General features: G+C 52.1%; 1 protein-coding gene across 1 annotated transcript in view; it reads left to right on the top strand.

Annotated features, from left to right (window-relative positions):
- Positions 1–437: 437 nt before the first annotated feature.
- IGDCC4 (immunoglobulin superfamily DCC subclass member 4) overlaps positions 438–22,076 on the top strand; it is a gene marked incomplete at both ends in the record, with an annotated part of 38,224 nt that continues 16,585 nt past the window's right edge. Inside the window, 4 exons of the mRNA XM_080691640.1 lie at positions 438–501; positions 12,457–12,807; positions 13,393–13,534; positions 21,423–21,559. Of these exons, the coding sequence (XP_080547766.1) occupies positions 438–501; positions 12,457–12,807; positions 13,393–13,534; positions 21,423–21,559 (694 nt within the window). The remainder of the gene's footprint in view (positions 502–12,456; positions 12,808–13,392; positions 13,535–21,422; positions 21,560–22,076) is intronic.

Raw genomic sequence — 22,076 nt, 5'->3', positions numbered from 1 at the left:
GGAAGACACGGAGACCCAGGTAGAAGGACTGCGGCACGTGGGTTGGAAGGAGCCTAGAGGCGACCTCGCCGGCCCCCTCGCTCTCCAACAAGAAACGCCTGCGGGCCGGGCGGCCGCCGAGCCCGCGCCGCGCTGCAGAGGGGCGCCCGCCGGCGTCTCCACCCCCGCCCGGCCCGCGGCATCGCCCGTCCATCCTCGCGGGGCCGAGCCTTCGGGTGCGCGGGCCGGGCGGGGGTGGAGACGGGCGCGGAGCCGAGGCCCCGAGGCGCGGACGCTCCGGCCGGGCGGCGCGCGCCCAAGATGGCGGTGGCGGGCGGGCGGGCGAGGCGCCGCGGCCCCCCTCGGGCCCGGGCCCCCGAGGCCGCGCCCCCGCCCGCCTCCCCGGGCCGCAGACGCCGCGCGCCGTCCCCGCGGCGGCCGGGCGAGGCGAGGCGCCCATGGCGCGCGGGGCGGGCGGGCGCGGGCTGCTGGCGCTCGGCCTCTGCCTGCTGGCGGCGCGCGGTAAGGGCCGGGCGGCGGCGCCCCTGGGCGGCGGGCGGGGGCTGCGGGGCTGCGGCGGGTCGGGGACTGCGGGCCGGGGCTGCGGGCTGGGGGCTGCGGGCCGGGCGGCGGGCGGGGGCTGCGGGCCGGGGCTGCGGGCTGGGGGCTGCGGGCCGGGCGGCGAGCGGGGGCTGCGGGGCTGCGGCGGCGCCGCTGGGCGGCGGGCAGGGGCTGCGGGGCTGCGGGCTGCGGCGGGTCGGGGACTGCGGGCTGCGGGCCGGGGCTGCGGGCGGCGGCGGCTCCAGCGCCCCCAACTTGGCGGAGGGCGTGGCCGGCGGGGTCCGGGTCCGGGCGCGGGCGCCCCGCTTTGTCCGCGGAGCCGGGGCCGCGAGGGCCTGGGCGGGGCGGGGGGACGTGAGCCCCGGTGCGCGGCCACGTGGAGGGCGGCGGCGGGCGGGAGGCAGGGCCGGGCTCGGGGGCGCGGCGGGGAGGCCGGGCGCGGGCCGCCGGCACGCCCCCTCCAGCCGGGCCGCGGGCGCGGGGCGGGGGTCGCCCGGTGAGAGCGGGAGACAGTGTCCGGGAGGCCAGGGGGTTAAGAAATGGTTGTGTCCCCCGGCCCCCTTCCATTCTCCCGAGAGGTGCGAGAGCGAGCCCCGGGTCGCCGGCGGGTGCCACGGCGTGTCGGGCACCTTCGGGCCCGGGCGGGGCTCGGCCGCTCCCTCGCCGGCCAGGCCGGCTCCGCGGGCGCGGGCTGGGAGGCCGCCGGGCCCTCCTGGCTGCCCTGCACGGCCAGAGCGGCCGCGCCGTGCCCTGGCGCAGTCAGCGGGCCGGGACACTTCTGCGGAGTTCTGACCGACCTCCCCGATCTCGACCCAAGGCAGCCATTCATCCCACAGCCTTTACTGCCCACGTGCCTGGTACCTAGACTGCCCTAAATAAGGAGCAGACGTCCTTGGAGGGAGGCTTTCACCCTCTGGAGGGGGCGCTGCGCAAGAGAGGCTTCTGAGCCAGCCTGGGAAAGTCAGGAAAGGCTTCAGAAAAGGAGAAAGTGATGGAATATCGAGGTAAACTTGGAGGGGGAGCCACCCCCGCAGGAGGACGGTGGGGAAAGTTCCAGAAGGAACATCATGTACAGACAGTGATGATTTTCTTTAGATCACTGGAGCAAAATCCAGCTGGAGTTTAGAATACAGGCGTGAGAGCCCAGAGTGGTGGCGCATGCTTGTGAGCTCGGTATTTGGGGACTAAAACAGGAGGATCACAGGTTCGTGGCCAGCCTCAGATACTTAGTTAGGCTCTCTGCAAATTAGTGAGAACCTGTTTCCAAATAAAGAATAAAAAATAGGGCTAGGAGCCAGGTGTGGTGGTGGACACTTGTAATCTCAGCACTTGGGAGGCTGTGATAGGAGGATCACAGGTTGGTGGCCAGCCTCAGCTACTAACGTGAGGTTTTCAGCAACTGAGACCATTTTTCCAAATAGGAATAAAAAATAGGGTTGGGGATGTAGTTCAGAGGTAGAATGTCCCTGAGTTCAATTCCTTGTACCACAAAAAAGAGAGAGAGAGAGAGAGAGAGAGAGAGAGAGAGAGAGAGAGAGAGAGAGAGAAAGAAAACAAGTGTGGGAGTTGTACAGGTGGGGAGAAATGGACCAGGAATCAGAAAGTAACAAGAGAGGAGGCTGAACCAGGCATCGTGGTGCACAGGTGCACACTTGTAATTCCAGTACTTGGGAGGCTGAGACAGGAGGATTGCAGGTTCATGGTCTTGCATCATCACCTCTGCAACTTAGTGAGACCCTGTTTCAAAATAAGAGAGGAGGCTGAGCTGGGCATGGGGGTGCATGCCGGTAATTTCCGGACTTGGGAGGTTGAGACCATAGGATCACAGGTTTTAGGCCAGCCTCAGCAGCTTAATGAGATAGATTCTCAGCAACTTAGCAAAACCCTGCTTCAAAATAAAAAAGGAGCCCGGCATGGTGGTGCACGCTTGTAATCCCAGCATTTGGGAGGCTGAGACAGGAGGATCGCGATTCGCAGCCAGCCTCAGCTACTTAGTGAGGCCCTTTGCAACTCAGTGAGACCCTGTTTTAAAATAAAGAATAAAAAATAGGGCTGGGGGTGTAACTCGGAGGTAAGATGCCCCTGAGTTCCAATCCCAGTACCACACACAAAAAAATAAATTAAATAAAAAGGGCCAGGTATGGTAGTGTACGCTTGTAATCCCAGGACTTGGGAGGCTGAGACAGGAGGATCACAGATTCATGGCCAAACTCAGCTACTTATCAAGGACTCACTACTTGTGAGGTCCTCTGCAATTTAGTGAGACCCGGTTTCAAAATTAAAAAAAATATATAGGGCTGGGGGTGTATCTTGAAGGTAGAATGTCCCTGGATTCAATCTGCAGTACTGAAGAAAAAAAAAAAGGATGCTGAAGGCTCAGCTCTGGCTGAAGGGCAGTATCCCCTGCTGAGGCTTCTGGCCTGAGGGCCCCTGGTGAGCCCTGGGGTCAGCTTTGCATCAACCACCTAGCCAGTGTGGAGAAGTGATTGGGCAGGGGGAGGTGGGAAATCTCGGCCCCCTGGGAGGCAGTGGTAATCCGAGACAGGACAGTGGCTAGTAGTAGTTGAGGTGGCCAGGAAGGCTGGATTCTGGAGACATTAAGGTAGTGGAATCAGGAGGACATAAGAATAAAAAATAAGAAAAAAGGACTGCTCAGCAAAAGGATAATGCTGATGCCTGCCCATTCTCCTGTAGCATTGCCCCGCACTGGACTGGGGACTGCAGAGTTTATAGGAATGGGACTCCTGCCTGAGGGCAGTGGCAGAAAGCAGAGCTCTTTCACCACACGCAAAAGGTGGGGCTCCCCTTCCACTCAAGTCAACAGAGGGCATGGAGAACCCCGGGGTCAGCAATAGGAGAGCTCCAAGAACGGGACACCTTTCTTCTCATCAGGGGGCCCAGGCCTAGAGGCCATCTCAGTCCGTTGGGGTGGCCTTCTCTGACCACATTTGGAGGTTAGGAGCCACATCAAACATTGGGAATATCTGTCTGTCTGTCTGTCTGTCTCTGATATTGGGAATTGAACCCAGAGGCATTCTACCTCTGAGCTACGCCAGGAGCCCTTTTAATTTTGAAACAGGGCTTTACTAAGTTGCTAAGGCTGGCCTCAAAGCTGTGAACCTCCTGCTTGAGCCTTCCAAGAACTTGGAATTACATGTGGGCACCACTGCACCCACCTGGAGGCTTGTCTGTCTGTCTATCTGTCTCTTTCTCCTCCTTGGGATTGAATGAGGGGCATTCTGTCTTTGAGGTAGACCCTCAGCCCCCCCCCCTTTTTTTAAACAGATTTTCACTAAGTTGCTGATGGTCTTGCTAAATTGCCAAGACTGGTCTCAAACTTGTGATCCTCCTATTTCAGTCTCACAAGTACTGGGTGTGTGCCACCTTGCCCAGCTAAGCTTCTCTTAATAGTAAATCTTTTTCAGAAGTTACCTAAATCTTCACTGACACTGTAGGTCCTTTCCTGGCCCAACTAACCACACATTTGTGTGTAAATTAATATTTTCTCTCTTTTCTCCTAACAGTGTCTCATTCAAGGTAAGGGATGTCACATTTAGAACACATGGAATATCAGCATAGAAAGAAACTTAGGAATAATTTTAGCGTGATCCCATTTTACAGATGAGAAAACTGGGTGACTTCCCAAAGTGACACGATTAGGGACTGAACTGAGGTTCGCACGGGTCTCCTGGCTCTTGGACACCGTACAGCTGGAGCAGCTACCCTTTCCAGGGATTTCTCACATACATGCCCAAGTTCACCCTCTCTGCACTGCTTTCCCGCATATGAAAAGCTAGCAGCTCTAGGCTCTACCCACCCCTGATTCATCTACCTGGGATCTGGAACTTTTATTCCAGATGTGTGTGTGGTACTAGGGATTGACCTCGGTGGCATTCTACCTCTGAACTACACCCCCAGTTCTATTTTTTATTTTTATTTTGAAACAGGGTCTCATTAGGTTGAGGAGAGTTTCACTGCTACTTGCTGAGGCTGCTCTCAAATCTGTAATCATCCTGTCTCCGGATCCCAAGGCTTGCCCTGGGATTACAAGCATGTGCCACCACGCCCGGTTTGGGTTCTGGAATTCAACCCCTCTACCCACGCCACCACCTTCTATTCCCTCCAGTGTCTGAGGAAGAGCCACCGGACAGGACACAGAATTAGAGATGCAAAACAGACGCCATTGCTAGGTGGGCCCCAGGGCCCACAGGGGGGAGAATAAAAGTGGCTGTGAGAACCAGGCGTGGTGGCGCCCGCTTGTAATCCCAGCATTTGGGAGGCTGAGACAGGAGGATCGCGGTTCGCAGCCAGCCTCAGCTACTGAGTGAGGCCCTTTGCAACTTAGTGAGGCCCTGTTTCAAAATAAAGAATAAAAAATAGGGCTGGGGTGTAGCCTGGAGGTAGAATGCCCCTGGGTTCTATCCTAGTACCTCAAAAAAAAAAAAGTGGCTGTGGGGGACAAGACCCCAGCCTGGTCAGAGGTGGGTGATGGAAGCCGGCATGGTGTGCATGCCTGAAATCCTAGTATTTAGGAGGCTGAGACAGGAGGATCACAGGTTCAAGGACAGCTTCAGTAACTTTAGCAATTTAGCAAGACCCTGTTTCAAAAAAAAAAAAAAAAAGTGGGCGTGGTGGTGCACGCTTGTAATCCCAGTATCTGGGAGGCTGAGACAGGAGGATCGCAGGTTTACAGCCAACCTCAGATACTTCATGAGGCTCTCTGAAACTTAGTGAGACACGGTTTCAAGATAAAGAATAAAAAATAGGGCTGGTGTGTACCTAGGCGATAGAATGCCCCTGGGTTCAATCCCCAGTACCATATACACAATAAGTAAACAAATAAGTAAATAATTTTAAAAAAAGGTTTAGGAGTATAGTTCAGAGGTAGAATGCCACTGAGTTCAATCCCCGGTACCAAAAACAAAAAAGATGGGGATTCCGAGGTAAGACAACCAGAGAGAGTGCTCCAGGGCCCAGCATGCTGTCTTCCCCAGCATGGCTGCCAGGCTGAAGCCTCCCTCAATTTGGGGGCCATGGTGTTGGGGTCAGGGAAGCGGAGGATCAGTAAGCTCTCTCTCGGGCATAGATGCAAGACTCCTGGAGGATTCAGTAAGGGCTGATGACTTTGTCAAGGGGTTTGGAGGACAGGGCTCTGGGGAGTGACTAGAGCATACGGGAGGCACAGGTGCCACACGGCAGAACAGGAAGGTAGCGAGCACCCAGCCCTGGCTATGTTTAGGCTTCACATGAGCGGGGCCTGAGCCTCACCCTCAGGGGAAGGAGAGTTGAAGCCTGCCCTGTGTCCCAGGCAGCTGTCCCAGCTCTCCTCCCAGCTGTTGGCGGGAGGTGGCCAAGGTCCTGGAGGAAGCTACTGTGTCCCTTGGGAAGGAAGAGTGGGGATGGTGTCATGGAGAATTGCCCCTGGACTAAAAACGAATTGGAGATGTTTTGGGTCCTGAAATGCAGCTGTGGCGAGGCACTGACGTTTGTGGCAAGTTCTTGGCCTGATGAAGGAGCTGGTCTTGGCTTCCTTCCCCTCCCCACCCACGGGAGGATGGGGAAACAGCACTGCGCTCCCAGCAGTGGGCCGCCAAGATCCTTTCTGTTTGGGCTCTAATTGGCCTCATAAAATCTAATTTATCCTGTAAGGTACAATAATAGGTCAGAAATAGAGACGGAGAGATGGTCCTGGTGTTCTCAAATGCAGGGGCTCTGAATCCCTCTTGGGGTCTCACTGACCAGAAGGAGAAGGGACCGTGGGAGAAGAAGGCTGCCTCCAGGCAGAAAGCTGGCCCGTTTCTGGGCTTATGTGCTGCGTCCGCCCCATTCCTGGCAGAGATGACTAAAGTTCTGGTGGGAGGGGCTTGGGGGTCCGCCATGCTGGCGGTGGGTGGGGGGATCAGAAGAGAGACGGAGCCGGCTGCGAGGCCCTGGACAAGCAAGGTCCACTCTGCAGAGCATCAGGTTCATTTGTTTATTTCATAGTACAGGGATGCCCTACTGAAATATGTCTCTAGCTTTTTTCTTTTTCTTGTTTTGTGGTACTGGGGATTGAGCCCAAGGGCATTTTATCTCTGAGCTATACCAGATTTTGTTTTTTATTTGGAAACAGGGTTTCTTGGGCATGGGGATTTAGCTCAGTGGCAGAGCACTTGCCTAGCATGTGCAAAGCCCTGGGTTTGATCCTTGGCCCTGTAAAAAAAATAGAAAAAGTGGAAACGGGGTCTCACTAAATTGTGGAGGACTTCACTAAGTTGTTGAGGCTGGCCGTGAACCTGCGATCCTCCTGTCTCAGCCTCCCAAGTACTGGGATTACAGGTGTGTGCCACCACGCCTAACCTGTTGGGAGAATTTTGATGACTATATTTAAGTTTGGAGATGCTTCACTTTAAGTATGGGGAAACTGAGGCTGGACAGCGGAAAGGAACTAACCCAAGGTTTGTAACAAATGACTGGACATAGAGCCAAGGTTTGTCTCACCACATCCCATCTCTCCAGGCAGGAGGGAGAATGGGATTTGATTCAAGACTCAGGAAAACCTCAGCTGGGGGGAAGCAGGGACAGCCCTATGGAGGGGCTCCAAGGGTGCAAGTCCTGGCACAAAGTGAGGTTGGGCTGGGCGTGGTGGCGCACGCTTGTAATCCCAGCATTTGTGAGGCTGAGACAGGAGGATCACAGTTTGAAGACAGTCTCACCTACTACTTAGTGAGGCCCTTTGCAACTCAGTGAGACTCAGTTTCAAAATAAAGAATAAAAAATAGGGCAGGGGGTATAACTCGGAGGTTGAATGCCCCTGGGTTCCATCCCCAGACCCACAAAAATAATAAATAAATAAATAAATCTAAAATAAAGACTAAAGGCCCAGCGTGGTGGTGCTTGTTTACAATCCCAGCATTTGGGAGGCTGAGACAAGAAGATCGAGGTTCGCAGACAGCCTCAGCTACTTAGTGAAGCCCTCCGCAACTTAATGAGACCCTGTTTCAAAATAAAGGATAAAAAATAGGGCTAGGGGTGTAGCTTGGAGGTAGAATGCCCCTGGGTTTCATCCCCAGTATGCAATAAATAAATACTAAAAAAAAATAGGGCTGGGGGTATAGCTCAGAGGTAGAATGCTCCTGGATTCTATCCCCAGTACTGAAAAAGAGTCAGTTTGGGCACTGAGCAGAGGAAACCCTCTTCCTTCCTCAGTGCTGGTTCATCTCCAGAAAATAAAAGGACAGTGCTTCCTGACTGTATCCCAGAGACTTGAGACATCACACACACACACACACACACACACACACACTCTCTCTCTCTCTCTCTCTCTCTCTCTCTCTCTTTCTCTCTCTCTCTCTCTCTCCCTCCCCTTCCCTCCCTCCCTCCCTCCCTCTCTCCCTCTCTCCCTCTCTCCCTCACTTTCCCCATTTACAGAATGAGGACCCCCATTCTGCAGACATTTCCACCAATGGGTCGTCTCTGGCTCCCGGCACAGCACTGTGTCTCTCTGAGGGGACCCCTGCTTTCTCCCCATTTCCATCCTTGTTGATTTCCCTGTTCTGCCTTGCTGGGCTCCTCAGAGGTGGGGAAGCCAGACATCTGCCAATCCATGAATATTCAGGAAGGGAATTGGAGCCTCCTCTGGGCTCCCCAGCCAGGCGGACCCTGGCGGCTGTCCTGCCTGTCAGAGCCCAGGCTGCTGACATACCCAGCAGCTGCTCTGGGCCCCAACTGTTCACTTTGTTTGTTCAGCGCGGCAGGGGATTTTCCAAGCCCCGGACGTGCTTTAGGGGGTGGGGAGGCTGCTCGAGGGCCCAGGATTCGTATCATGTGGGGCTTTTTCTCTCCTGAAACCCAAACCTACTGACCGCTCAGTGGCTGGAAAGGCATTTGGAAGCCAGAGATTGAGAGGCAGGCTTGCCTTCCCAGCCCTGTACTTGGCTCATAAAATCCAGGGCCTGGGGATAGAAAAGACCGGTGCTAAGAACAGCAATTAGCGTTTGCATGGCCCTTCACAGGGCACAACGCGCCTTTAAGGAGTGAGCTTTCCCGCTCCTTGGGTCACGTCCCTTAGGCTCTGGGCTGTAGCCCTGACATACATCATCTCGTTTAATTCTCACAGGCTTAGTAGCATCATCGTAGTCTTACACAGGAGCAAATAGTCCCAGACAGGTTAAGTGGCTTGTCACACAGCCGGGAGGTGGAGCAGCAAGGCTGGAACCTTTACCTCCTGCCCCAAGGACAAATGGCCCTCCTGTCACAGCGCCACTGACGGCCGCTGAACACTGGTCTGGTTACCTCAGGGCAACTCCATGAGCCAGGAGCTGTGTCTCCCTCTGTCCCACAGTACCGAGCCCACAGATGGCCCGCGGACACTCTTCTTTTTTTCTTTCTTTTTCTTTCCTTCACTTCCTCTTTTTCTTCTTTTTTGTCATACTGGGGATTGAACCCAGGGGCATTCTACCTCCAAGCTACACCTCAGAACTATACCTGCCCTATTTCCTTCCTTCCTTCCTGTACTGGGATGGAACCCAGGGGCATTCTACCTCCCAGCTATACCCCAGCCCTATTTTTTATTCTTTATTTTGAAACAGGGTCTCGCTGAGTTGCAAAGGGCCTCACTAAGTAGCTGAGGCTGTGCACAATCCGCAGTCCTCCTGTCTCAGCCTCCCGAATCCTGGGATTACAAGCATGTACCACCATGTCCGGGCTATTTTTACTTTTCTTTATTTTGTTTTGTTTTATTTCTTTTTGGTGGTACTGTGGGTGGAACCCAAGGGCTTTCTACCTCCGGGCTACACTCCCAAACCTATTTTATATTTTATTTGGAAACAGGGTCTCACTAAATTGCTGAGAACCTCACTAAGCAGCTGAGGCTGGCTTCGAACCTGTGCGATCCTCCTGTCTCAACCTCCCAAGCTCAGGGATTACAAGTGTGCACCACCATGCCCGGCTCTTTTCTTTATTTGGAAATAGGGTCTCACTAAGTTGCAGAGGGCCTCACTATGTAGCTGAGGCTGGCCATGAACCTGCGATCCTCCTGTCTCAGCCTCCCGAGTACTGGGATTACAAGCATACACCACCACACTGGCTTTTATTTTTTGTTTTGAAACAGGGTCTGGCTAGGATGATGAGAGTCTCACTACATTGTTGAGGCTGTCCTCAGATCTGCAGTCCTGTCTTAGTCTCCTAAGTATGGAGATTACAGGTGTGTGCTGCCATGCTGGCCGAGGCTTTCTGATGGGTTAAGAGAGACAGTGGCTTGGTCAGGTCCTGTCTGTCCATCTATCCTTCATACTGGAGTTTCATAGCCCTGGATTTTGCCCCAGCGCCCTCATCCCAGCCAACTGGGACTCCTTCCCTTGGTCTAGTTTGGAGTTGTTGGAAAGGAACCTGGGGATGCTCAAGGGTCCAGGCTCCAGGTATTGACCTGCATGTGTCCACATGCTGACAAGATGAGGTGCTTGTGTCGTGGGTGTGGAGAAGCGGCTGGCCAAGGACGCACAGCTTGACTGGCAGAGCCGGGGCTCCTGATCCCCTGGCCATCCTGTTTTGGGCGCTGACAGCCCAGACTTGCCTCCTAATGCGTGTGGGCTGCGTTCTCACTCTGTCTCTGGTCCATGTTCAGAAGTCAGGCCAGAGGCTGAGAAGGGCCCTTGAGCTCTTCTGGGGCAGGGGGGCAGCAAGTAGAGTCTCTTGAAGACACAGCGGGAAGAACCTGCCGTTTCTCTTTGAATAATGGTGACACGCTCTGCTGAAACGTTGGTTAAAATAATAAACATTGTCTTTTGTGGTTTTTGCCTTGACCCTGAGATGGCATTTCCTTCCTTTGCCTTTGTGGCAAGGGTGGCTTTGGGGTCTGCAGGCTCTTCTGGGGTGTGGGGAGAAGAAAGAGCCCTGGCTGCTCTTCTGCAGGGGCTTGGGGCCCTGGCTACAGGAAGGAGTGCTTAGCTCTGTGTGTGTGTGTGTGTGTGTGTGTGTGTGTGTGTGTGTGTGTGTGAGAGAGAGAGAGAGAGAGAGAGAGAGAGAGAGAGAGAGAGAGAGAGAGATTGGGGATTGAATCCAGAGGCATTCTAGCTCCAGACTATACCCCAGCCGGATTCTTTATTTCTTATTTGGAAATAGGGTCTCACTAGGTTTTGGAGAGCCTCACTAAGTCGTAGAGTTTGGCTTTGAAACTTTGGCCTTCCTGTCTTAGCCGCCTAAGTACTGGGATTAAAGGTGGGCACCACCATGCCTGGCATGTTTGTGTTTGTTTGTTTGGTAGTGGGGTTTGAACCCAGGGACATTTTACCTCTGAGCTACACCCCCTGCCCTTTTTATGTTTTTATTTTGAAACAGGGTCTTACTAAGTCACTGTGGCTGGTCTCGAACCTACAATCTTCCTGTCTCAACCTCCCAAGTACTGGGACTGACTACAGGCATGTGCTGCCATGTTCAGCCTCACAATATATTTGAAGCTTTGCTGGCTCCAGGAGTTTCCTAGCCATGGCGTGTTTCTGGTTGGGTAGTAGTGGTGGGCATGCTCTGCTAGGTCCCCGGGGCGGGGAGGACATCACCACCCCACTGTGTACCAGGCGCTGCTGCGCTCTTCTCAAACATCACTCCATTTAACGCTCACAAGAGCCCTGTGAAGAAGGAATTACTGCCTTTGCTATCGAGACATAAATCCCATACTGCAAAATTCACCCCATTCAGGGTACACCTCTGCAGTTTTGGTGCATTGACAAGGTTGTGCAGTGCACCAGGGTTGGCAACCATCTAATCTAGAACATTTTGCCATCCCAAAAAGAAACTTCATGCTCATTAGCAGTCCATTCCTCATTCTCCCCTGCCCGCAGTCCGCGGTAACCATTAATCTACTTTCTGTCTTTACGGATTTGCCTATTCTGGGCATTTCAGGGAAATGAGATCATGTACTCTGTGGCATTTTGTGGCTGGCGTCTTTCACTTGGCAGTTTTCAAGCTTCATCCACAATTCATAGCTCCCCCTAGTCAGACAAAAAAATCACTCAGTATCACCCTGGGTACTGCCACTGTCTCCTTATTATTTATTTGTTTATTATTTTGTGGTACAGGGGATCGAATCCAGGGGCATCTACCTCTGACCTACATCTCCAGACCTATTTTAGCTTTCATTTTGAAACAGGGTCTTGCTAAGTTTCAGCCTTACTAAGTTGCTGAGGCTGGTCATAAACCTGCAGTCCTCCTGTTCAGCCTCCCAAGGACCGGTATTAGAAGCTTGCCGGTATTAGAAGCTTGCGCCACCACGCCCAGCTCCCTTATTCAATGCCCCTCAATTGCACCAGAGGCTGCCACCCCCCTGGATTATTCCAGCATTCTCCCCTGAGTGGTATTGCCAACTTTAGGAATAAATGATCCACATTGTATCATTCCGTTTGCTGGCTGAGTAATATGTTTATCCACAGAGCCATGCATGCCTCTGAATGCCCCTGGGTTCAATCCCTGGTCTCACTCACACACACACACACACACACACACACACACACACACACACACACACACACAGTTTATCCATTCATCAGGTAAAGAGCAGCATTTGGATGGTCTACTTTCTGTCTATTATGAATAATACTGTAGTGAACAGTGAACTTTTTTTTTTTTTTTTGGTGGTACTGGGGTTGGAACCCAGGGGCTTTCTACATCTGGGCTATACTCTGAAACCTATTTTATATTTTATTTTGAAACACTAAGTTGGAGGGCCTCACTAAGTATCTGAGGCTGGCCGTGAACTGCAGTCCTCCTGCCGCAGCCTCCTAAGTACTGGGATTATGAGCAAGCGTGCACTACTACGCCTGGCCAGATGCAGGTCTTTCCATGAGCGCTTTTCTCGCTGGCTGGCCCTGCCCTGGCTGGGTGGCTGGAGCAGAGGCTGTGAAAGGAGGAGGACACACACTGACATCCCCCTCCTCTACACAGGGGAGCTGCCGTTGCCCCGGGAGACGACCATACAGCTGAGCTGTGACACAGGGCCACTGCAAGTGATCCTGGGCCCGGGGCAGGCTGCCGTGCTGGACTGTAGCTTGGGCACTGCTGCCGCTGGACCCCCCGCCAGCGTGACGTGGAGCAAGGATGGGGATGCCCTGCTGGAGCACCAGCACCTGCACCTGCTACCCAATGGCTCCCTGCGGCTGTCCCAGCCACCAGCACCTGATGACGGTGACGAGGCAGCCCCTGGGGCCTCGGGAGGCATCGAGGGCAGCTATTCCTGCCTGGCCCATGGACCCCTCGGAGTGGTGGCCAGTCAGACGGCGGTGGTCAAGCTGGCCAGTAAGTGCCTGCTCCTGGGGCTGGGGCTGGGGCGGAGACCTGGAGACCCCTGTGCTCTGAGTTAGCTTCCTTCTGTGCAGTAGTCCTCCCTGCTTCTTCTCCAGTCCCCCCATTCCCATTCTGTCTTTCCATGCCCTTTGAGCTCTAGAGAGTGGCGTTTTGCTGTCCTCTAAAAAGCCTGGACAGAGGCTCATGAGAAACCAGGCCCCACAGGTGCCCTTCGGGGAGCCTCCTACACGGTGGGCACAGCATGGGAGCCTCGATGTCCTGCACCTGCCCCTCAGGCGCTCGGAAGCCAAGGCCTGCTAGTGCGGCGTTTGGGGACAGAAGAAACTTGTATCTCACTGTATTGTGATCGCTGATATAGCGATGCAGGGCAGGGGCCCTTGAAATTCGTCTGACCAGTAACCGCCACTTCTCATCCTTGGCCACCTCTCCCCACCTGCCTGACTTGGTCTGAATTTCCTCTGCTGTGTTTCTATGACTGTGGTGCGTGTGTGCGTGCGTGTGTGCTCTACAGCCCCCACCCTGCTCTCTCACGCACTTGTCTGGTCCCTGCCACCGCCTCACTGTCCTCATTCCTAGCACTGGGGGACTTCTCTCTGCACCCGGAGTCCCAGAGGGTGGAGGAGAATGGCACGGCTCGCTTCGAGTGCCATGCCGAAGGGCTGCCAGCGCCCGTCATTACTTGGGAGAAGGACCAGGTGCCATTGCCCGAGGAGCCTCGGTGAGTGTCCTGTGGGGCAGTGAGTGGGTCCTGTGGGTGGGGTAGAGAGGGCTGTGTGATGTGCTTGTGAGAGTCAAGGGGCTCTGTTTGCCCGACTAGAGCATTCACCACTTCCTGCTGCCTGGCTCCCAGCTCGGTTCCGGACTCAGAGAAGTTGGACAGTTGGCTTGGGTTGGGGGGGAGGGTGGTAGAGTCCACAGGGCACATCTAGTCTAACTGTCGCCTCATCAGGGAGACTGAGGGTCTATCCAAGGCCACTGGAAGACTGTTGGCTGTTCATTCAGGGCCTGGAGGCTGCTGGGGGAGCTTTCTCTTTGCAAAGTTCCTAGGGCATCTCCATCCAGTAGGGGGTAGCCAGCTGATAAATGGACCGTGAGGTTCTTCCCAATTCACCGTTGTCCCTCCCAACAAAGGCAGGGGATTGGTGGACCGGTCCCAGGGAAGGGTTCCAGGGCAGAAGAGAAGCAGAGGTTAGTCCCAGCAGGCCTCCTGGGCGGGTCCAGATGCATACAGCGTGACTAGAAACCGGAGCTCTCTGTCAAAGCACGGTGCATCCTTATACAAAGACCTTTCCCCGCCACCCTCCAGGCCCTCCCTGCATCTCTGTAGTTGCCAGATAGATCTTTGTTCTCTGTTGGGTGGAAGTGGGGTTTCTTAGGCCTTGAAATGCTGGTTTCCAGATTACCCTCTCAGGAACTCCCCTCCTCTTGACTGTTGAGTGGGCCTGGCTCCTCTGGTTTTTGCTGAAGTGTAGGTCAGGGCGCAGGGCATGGGGGAAACTCCCAGGCAGAAAAGCCACAGGACATTCTCAAGGACGAACACTAGAGAAGGGTAGGAGGTCAAGATCCACTGGCTTGCTGACAGCGTACCCCCAGCCATTGACCCTGCCTGTCACTTCTCACTCAGCCATATTCTCCTCCCATCTGTTAAAAAAAAAAAGTCTTCAGATTATGGTTTCCCAAAGTGTGATCTTTGTAGAATATCAGTTCCTTAAGATGCTTCTTGCAAAAAGTATTCCATGATCAAATAAGGTCAGGGAAATGCCTCAAAATTTCTCTCCTGGAGTCAGCAAGGCCCTGAGACGTACTGTTTAGCTGAGTGTGGTGGTGCCCGCTTGGAATCCCAGTACTTGGGATTACAAGGAGATCATGCAGGTTTGAAGCCAGCCTTAGCTACTTAGTGAGGCCCTCCACAACTTAGTGAGACCTTGTTTCAAAATAAATAATAAAAAAATAGGACTGGATGCTAGCTCAGAGGTAGAGTGCCCCTGTGTTCAATCTCCAGTACTGGGGGAAAAATAGGCGGAGGGGGGGGGGACTACAACTAGTTTTTAATTTTGTTTTGCAGTGCTGGGGATTGAACCCAGGCCAGGGCTTACATATTTGGCAAGTGGCTTTCCCACTGCGTTCTACATTCTTCCATTCCCTTTTTTTTTTTTTTTTTTTTTTTTTTTTGGGTACTGGAAATTAAACCTAGGGGTATTCTTCCTCCAAGATATACCCCCTCAGACCTTATTTTTGTGTGTGTGGTACTAGGGATGAAACCCAGGGGCATTCTACCTCTGAGTGGCACTAAAAATAAGCACTCTCTCTTTTTTATTCTTTTTATTTTTGAAACAGGGTCTCACTGAGTTGTGAAGGGCCTTGCTAAGTAGCTGAGCTGCCTGTAAACCGAGATCCTCCTGTCTCAGCCTCCCAAATGCTGGGATTGCAAACATATGCCACTACTCCTGGCTTCCCAGGCCTTTTTATTTTGGAAAAAAAAAAAAAGGTCACACTAAGTTACTGAGGGTCTCGACATTGTTTTTATGTCTGTCCTCCTAGACTTATTTCCCATGTTTATAAATATTCTTTATTAGCTGGGCATGGTGGCGCACGCTTGTAATCCCAGCATTTGGGAGGCTGATCACAGGAGGATCACAGCTTCATGGCCAGCCTCAGCTACTTAGTGAGGCCCTCCACAACTCAGTGAGACCCTGTTTCAAAATGAAGAATCAAAAATAGAGCTGAGGGTGTAGCTCGGAGATAGAATGCCCCTGGGTTCCATCCTTAGTACTGCAAAATAAATAAATAAATAAATAAATAAATAAATAAATATTCTTTATCTTTTATTATATTGTACATACTAGGTTTTTCCATGCAGCCATCTTTTTTCTCAAAACAATAAAATTTCCCTGTAACAAGTAGTGAACATCCTTGACGGTTTGTGTATATGAATATGGTAGATATTTTTGTCTGGATTGTCAAATGAGGAAGCTTGAGGATTAGAGACAGAAGTAACTTGTCCCGGATCACACGGCTCGTCTGCAGAGTGTGGAAATCACTTCTCATGAGTGTGCTTTGGTGGTTGGGTGGGGAAGCTGAGTGGTCTGACGGCGTCTGTGCTCTGGTGGGTCGAGAGGTCTGGAGTTCAGCTGTGCCTCAGAGCAGAGAAGCTGCTTCTGCAAAGCTTCTCAACAGACCAGTGGGGCTCAGACACCCCCATATCTAATTCCAGCATGAAACCACAGGCCTCACCCAGGAGGCTGGAGCTGCCAGTTCCTAGGCTCTGGGAGTGTTTGCCCCAAGTCCTCTGAAAAGTGATCCTCATCTATAAATAAGCCAGGCTCACATGTCCTAGCACATTGTGTGGGGGAATAAAGAAATGTCTAAAACAGCAGCTTGGTTATGCCAAGGTATGTATTTTTACACGTGCCCCAATAGAGTGCATGTAAAAATATGCTATTCATAAAGCAGCCCAGCAGTTTTAGGGAGACCATATGCTTCGGCGTGGGGTGCGCACATGTGCACTTAATAAACGCACGACGCTGAAGACTGTACGCGAGGCAGTTCCCTGGTACTCACGCCAGTTTCTTAATCATAGGGGATAGTTTTCTCCCAGGGGAGCCAGTAATCAATGAGAACAATGTTTCCTAAGTGCCAGGCGCTCACAGCCACCTTCATGATTTCAGCTTCCCTTAATGCCACTTACACAGTCGCTGAGTGCTTTTCTTGACATTAGCTTTCTCTTTTGTAACTTTAACACATATTCAAAGAAGATTAAGTCAGGTGGCACATGCCTATAATCCCAGTACTTGGGAGACTGACACAGGAGGATTGCAGGTTCAAGGCTAGCCTTACCTACTTAGGAGGTACTCTGCAACTTAGTGAGACCCTGTTTCAAAATAAAAAATAAACAGGGTTGGGGATGTGTCTTGAGGTTGAATGCCCTTGGATTCAATTCCTGGTACTGGCAAAAAAAAAAAAAAAAAAAAAAATATATATATATATATATATATATGTGTGTGTGTGTGTGTGTGTGTGTGTGTGTGTGTGTGTGTGTATGTGTTGGGTTGGAGGTGTAGCTCAGTGGTAGAGCGTGTGCTTAGTATGTGTGAAGCCAGGGGGTGTAGCTCCAGGTCCAGGTCAAATGCCCCTGAGTTCTACCCCAGACATGCCAAAAAAAAATTAAGAAAAAAATAAATTCGGGCTGAGGGTGTAGCTTGGAGGTAGAAAGCCCCTGGGCCCAGCCCCCAGCACTACAAAAAATCAAAACAAAGCAGAAACTCCTGGAATAAAAAATGTGTCTCAACCCATTTGAAATCATTGTCATCACTATTTACTCATGCACTTCAGTAACCTGCGCGCCCTCGCTAGTCTTCTTGGCCTCCCCTTGTGTCCGTCACACCGGTCAGCCCTGGGACCGCTCTCAGGAGCTCAGTGTGGGGCTTCTTGGTCCTTGGAAAATGCAGAGCAGCTGTGACATTTCTTTCTATTCCTTCCTTCCTTCCTTCCTTTTTTATTTTTATTTGTGTGTGTGTGTGTGTGTGTGTGTGTGTGTGTGTGTGTGTGTGTGTGTGCTGGCAATGGAACCCAGGGGCCTTCTGCCTCAGAGCTACACCCCCAGTGCGGAGGGCCTCACTAAGTAGCTGAGGCTAGCTGCGAACCTGAGATCCTCCTCTCTCATCCCCCCAGGTACTGGGACTGCAGCGTACGCCACCACGCCTGGCTCGGCTGTGTCATTTCTTTTGTGTCAGTGAATCTCTGGGCTCAGTGGCCTTTGAGGGTAGGAACAGCAGACTCTGGCTTGGGCTTGGAAAAAGAATAATCTTTTCTGCCAAGCACAATGGTACTTCCTATAATTCCCCTACCTGAGACAGGAGGATCACAGGTTCCAGGCCTGCCTCAGCAATTTTATTTATTTATTTATTTATTTAGTTTGTTTGTTTGTTTGTTTGTTTGTTTGTTTTTGTGGAACTGGAGATGGAACCCAGGGGCATTCTGCCTCCAACCTACACCCACAGCCCAATTTTTTTATTTTAAGTTTAATTTTTGCAGTACTGGGGATTGAACCTAGGGGCAGTCTAGCTCTGGGCTACCCCAGTTCTATTTATTTTTTATTTGAAAATAGGGTCTCTCTAAGTTGCAAAGAGCCTCACTAAATTGCTGAGGCTAACTTTGAACCTGCAATCCTCCTGTCTCAGCCTCCCTAGTACTGGGATTACAAGTATGTACCACCATGCCCGGCTTCTTTTTTATTTTATTTTATTTTTTGAAACAGGGCCTCACTACGTTGCAGAGGGACTAAGTAGCTGAGGTTGGCCTCGAACCTGCCATCCTCCTGTCTCTGCCTCCCAAAGTACTGGGATTACAAGCATGTGCCACCAGGCCCAGCTAGCCTGAGCAATTTAGCGAAACTCTCAGCATCTTAGTGAGACTCTCAACAACCCAGTGAGACCCTGATTCAAAATAAAAAAGGCTGAGGCTGTAGTTTGGAGGTAGAATGCCCCCGGATTCAATCCCCAGTAAAAGAAAGGAAGCTAAGGAGGGAAGAAGAAGAAGAGAGAGAATCTCTCCTTTGTTTATTTGACATTTGAATTTACTTTACAGTGGTAAAAGCCACAGCTGTACAGAAGAGGGTTCACCTACCGACTAAACACAGCTATTACCATTTTGAGTGTTCCATTTCAGTTTTTTAAAATATGGGTCTGGTTTGCACCATTGTCAACATGTTTAGAACATGAGACGCGTTGTGTCTCCATACCTTATCTAAGTGACTTCATGACAAGAGGGGCAGGGTGGGGCAGTAGATAGGACAGGAATTACTGAACCCATTTTTCAGGTGAGAAGTGATGGTCCAACGTGGGACATCACGCCCGTGGAAACCTCTTCTCTCCACCATGCTGCTGCTGCTTCTGTGTTGGAGCCAAGTTTAAACAAACAAAACACAGGAGTGCCTACGCCGGGCGTGGTGGCGCACACTTGTAATCCCCGCGCTTGGGAGGTGGAGACAGGAGGATCGCGCAGGTTCGAAGCCAGGCCCGCTGGCTTCAGAGACCCTGTTTCCAAATAAAACAAAATATAAAATAGGTCTGGGAGTGTGGCTGGGAGGTAGAAGGGCTTCCAGGAACCCCAGTACCACCAAAAACAAAACAAAACAAACAAAAAACGGGAGTACTTGTTTTTTTCTTGTATTGTGGTGATGGGGATTGAACCCAGGGTCATTCTGCCTTTGAGCTACACCCCAGCCCTATTTTATTTTTTATTTTGAAACAGGGTCTCACTAAGTTGCTGAGGACCTTGTTAAGTTGCCGAGGCTGGCTACGAACCTGCAGCACCTGGATTGCAGGCATGCACTGCCATCCCTGGCTAAAGTGCATTCACATTTTGGGGGAGGGGAAACTGGGGCTTGAACCCAGGGACATTTTACCTCTGAGCTACACCCCTAGTCCTATTTTATTTTTTTAAATTTTGAAATAGAATCTAAGTTGCAGAGGGCCTATCTAAGTTTACTGAGACTGGCCTTGATCCTGAGATCCTCCTGTCTTTGCCTCCCACATACTGGGGTCACAGGTGTAGTCTACCATGCCCAGGTTTAGAAATTTTTATATTTACAAACTAGCACAATTCATTGTTTTTTTAAAAAAATTTTAAAGCTCAACAAATAAGAGTTCCCAGTAATCAGAGGCCCAGAGAAAACCTCATGAATTACTCAAGCTTTGGCAACCTTGACATTTCAGCACATATCCCAACCTATCATTTATCTATTTTCCATAAATAGAATTGTTGCATAAACACCATTTGGTGACTTCCCTCCCTTACCATCTTTCCAAGGACTGATTTCTAAAACACATTTTAACAGCCGGGCGTGGTGGTGCAAGTTTGTAATCTCAGCATTCAGGAGGCTGAGACTGGAGAATCGGAGGATCGTGGTTTGCAGACAGCCTCAGCTACTTAGGCCCTTTGCAACTCAGTGAGACCCTGTTTCAAAATAAAGAATAAAAATAGGGCAGGGGGTGTATCTCGGAGGTACAATGCTCTTGGGTTCCATCCCCAGACTTGCAAAGAAAACCAAAACCAAAACTAAAAACACAAACATTTTAATAAAACAGAAAATATTTTAACTTTTTTTTTGTGTGTGTGTGGTACTGGGGGTGGAACCCAGGGGCTTTCTACCTCCGAGCTGTACTCCCAGACCTATTTTATGTTTTATTTGGAAACAGGGTCTCACCAAGTTGCTGAGAGCCTCACTAAGCAGCTGAGGCTGGCTTCGAACCTGTGTGATCTTCCTGTCTCAGCTTCCCAAGTGCAGGGATTACAAGCGTGCGCCACCACGCCCGGCCAGAAAAGATTTTAGTAAGCACTAAATTTGGTTCCACTTGCCAGTCTGTGGTGGCACACACTTGTAATCCCAGTACTTGGGAGGCTGAGACAGGAGGATTGCAGGTTAATGGCCAGCCTTAGCTTCTTAGTTTCTTAGGCCTCCAAAACTTGGTGAGACCCTGTTTCAAAATAAAGAACAAAAAGTGGGACTGGAGGTGTAGCTTGGAGGTAGATGCCCCTGGGTTCCATCCCCAGCACCACAATAAAAATAAAAGTAGCTGGGCGCGGCAGCACATGCTTGTAATCCCAGCATCTGGGAGGCTGCTCCAGCTATGGGACCCAGGAAAATCCCATATTTACCTGCGGCTTGGTTTTGTTATCTATCAAATGGAGGATGTGATCCCCTCTATCTCTTGGGCTTGTTTGGAGGGTCAGATGAGAGAGTGAATAAAGGGGATTATAGCAGAGGAGGGAGAAGGTGACAACAAGCAGGGCAGAAATAATTCAAGGTCTCTCCCGCTCCAGCGCCCAGGATGCCACTTCCCCTCCTCAGAGATAAACTGGACTACCAGGGACAGGCAGTGCGCGTATGCAAGCCTATTATCCCCATACATGTTATTGGTTTGCACCAAAACACATTTTGGAGATGGCCCTCTACCCTCTACCGGCAGGCACGGAGCTGCCGCTTTCCCAACAGCTGCTTAGCGCTCCACTGTGTGAAGTACCCAAGCCCAGAAGCAGCCCGCCCCGCCGATGGACGTGCTGGAGCGAGCGCCACTTGACATGTATTCTTGTGCATCTATGAGACTCTTGGGTTCGAAGCCTAGGAATGGCATCCCTGGGTCAAAGGTCATGCAGTTGTGATGTGGAGTTGTTACCACCTTGCCCTGGAAAGAGGCCTCCAGAAGGGAGGAGCGCCTCCCCCCACTTAATAAGAGCACCCTAGGTATTAAACCTCTGGGCCCTGCGGGTCTGATGGGTGCAAATGGTACCTTGTAGGGTTTTTTTTGCTTCTTTGTTTTTGGTGGTACTAGGGGTGGAACCCAGGGGCTTTCTACCTCTGGGCTGTACTCCCAGGCCTATTTTATATTTTATTTGGAAACAGGGTCTCACTAAGTTGCTGAGAGCCTCACTAAGTAGCTGAGGCTGGCTTTGATCCTGTGCGATCCTCCTGTCTTAACCTCCCCAGTGTGGGGACTACAAGCGTGCGCCACCACGCCCGGCTTACCTTGTAGTTTGATTGGCGCCTTTCACTGGGCGCCACCTCCCTGCGGCCCCCTCATGGTTGCCCTCTCCCCCTTCCCAAGGCTCATCACTCTCCCCAACGGCGTCCTCCAGATCCTGGATGTACAGGAGGGTGACGCAGGTGCCTACCGCTGCGTGGCCATCAACTCAGCCGGCCAGCGCTTCAGCCACGAGGCCCCCCTCACCGTGGCCCTCAGAGGTAAGGGAGGCCTGGGGTTTCTGGAGTCTGCGGCCTCAGAGTTGGGAAGGGGCCAAGAGGTCTCTCTACTTTCCCATAGGCCACTAGGAATCGTCCAGTGGACTGGACAGGAGAGGAGCCCATGGAGGGCAGTGGCCTCCGGTCAGTTGGGCATGGACCTGGGGTAGACCCCAGCCCTTGACTCTCAGAAGGGCTGCTCGGTCCTGCGGTCTCTGTCCCCTGGACTGCGGGCCTGTGGGCTCTGGCTGGAGACCTCTGCTCTCCCGCTTCTGTTCTGCCGATCTGGCCTCCACTCCTGCTGGTTTCTGCCTGTCTGAAAAAACTGATGCCCAGAGTGTGATAAGAGTGAAGGGCACAGGTTCGGGGTCAGAAAGCCCTGTTTGGAACCTGGCTCTTCTGCTAACCATCTGCATGGCCCTGGCCTGCTATCAAATGTCTAGCTCAGGGATTTAGAAGACTAGCCGAGGTGAGAGCAGACAGTGCCCAGCTTGGCAGGTGTTCGCAGGTCTCACTTCCA

Source organism: Muscardinus avellanarius (genome assembly GCF_963383645.1).
Source record: "Muscardinus avellanarius genome assembly, chromosome: 3".
Classification (NCBI taxonomy): Eukaryota; Metazoa; Chordata; class Mammalia; order Rodentia; family Gliridae; genus Muscardinus; species Muscardinus avellanarius.
The sequence above is the reverse complement of the archived record's forward strand: the minus strand, read 5'-3'. Positions and strand labels throughout refer to the sequence as shown.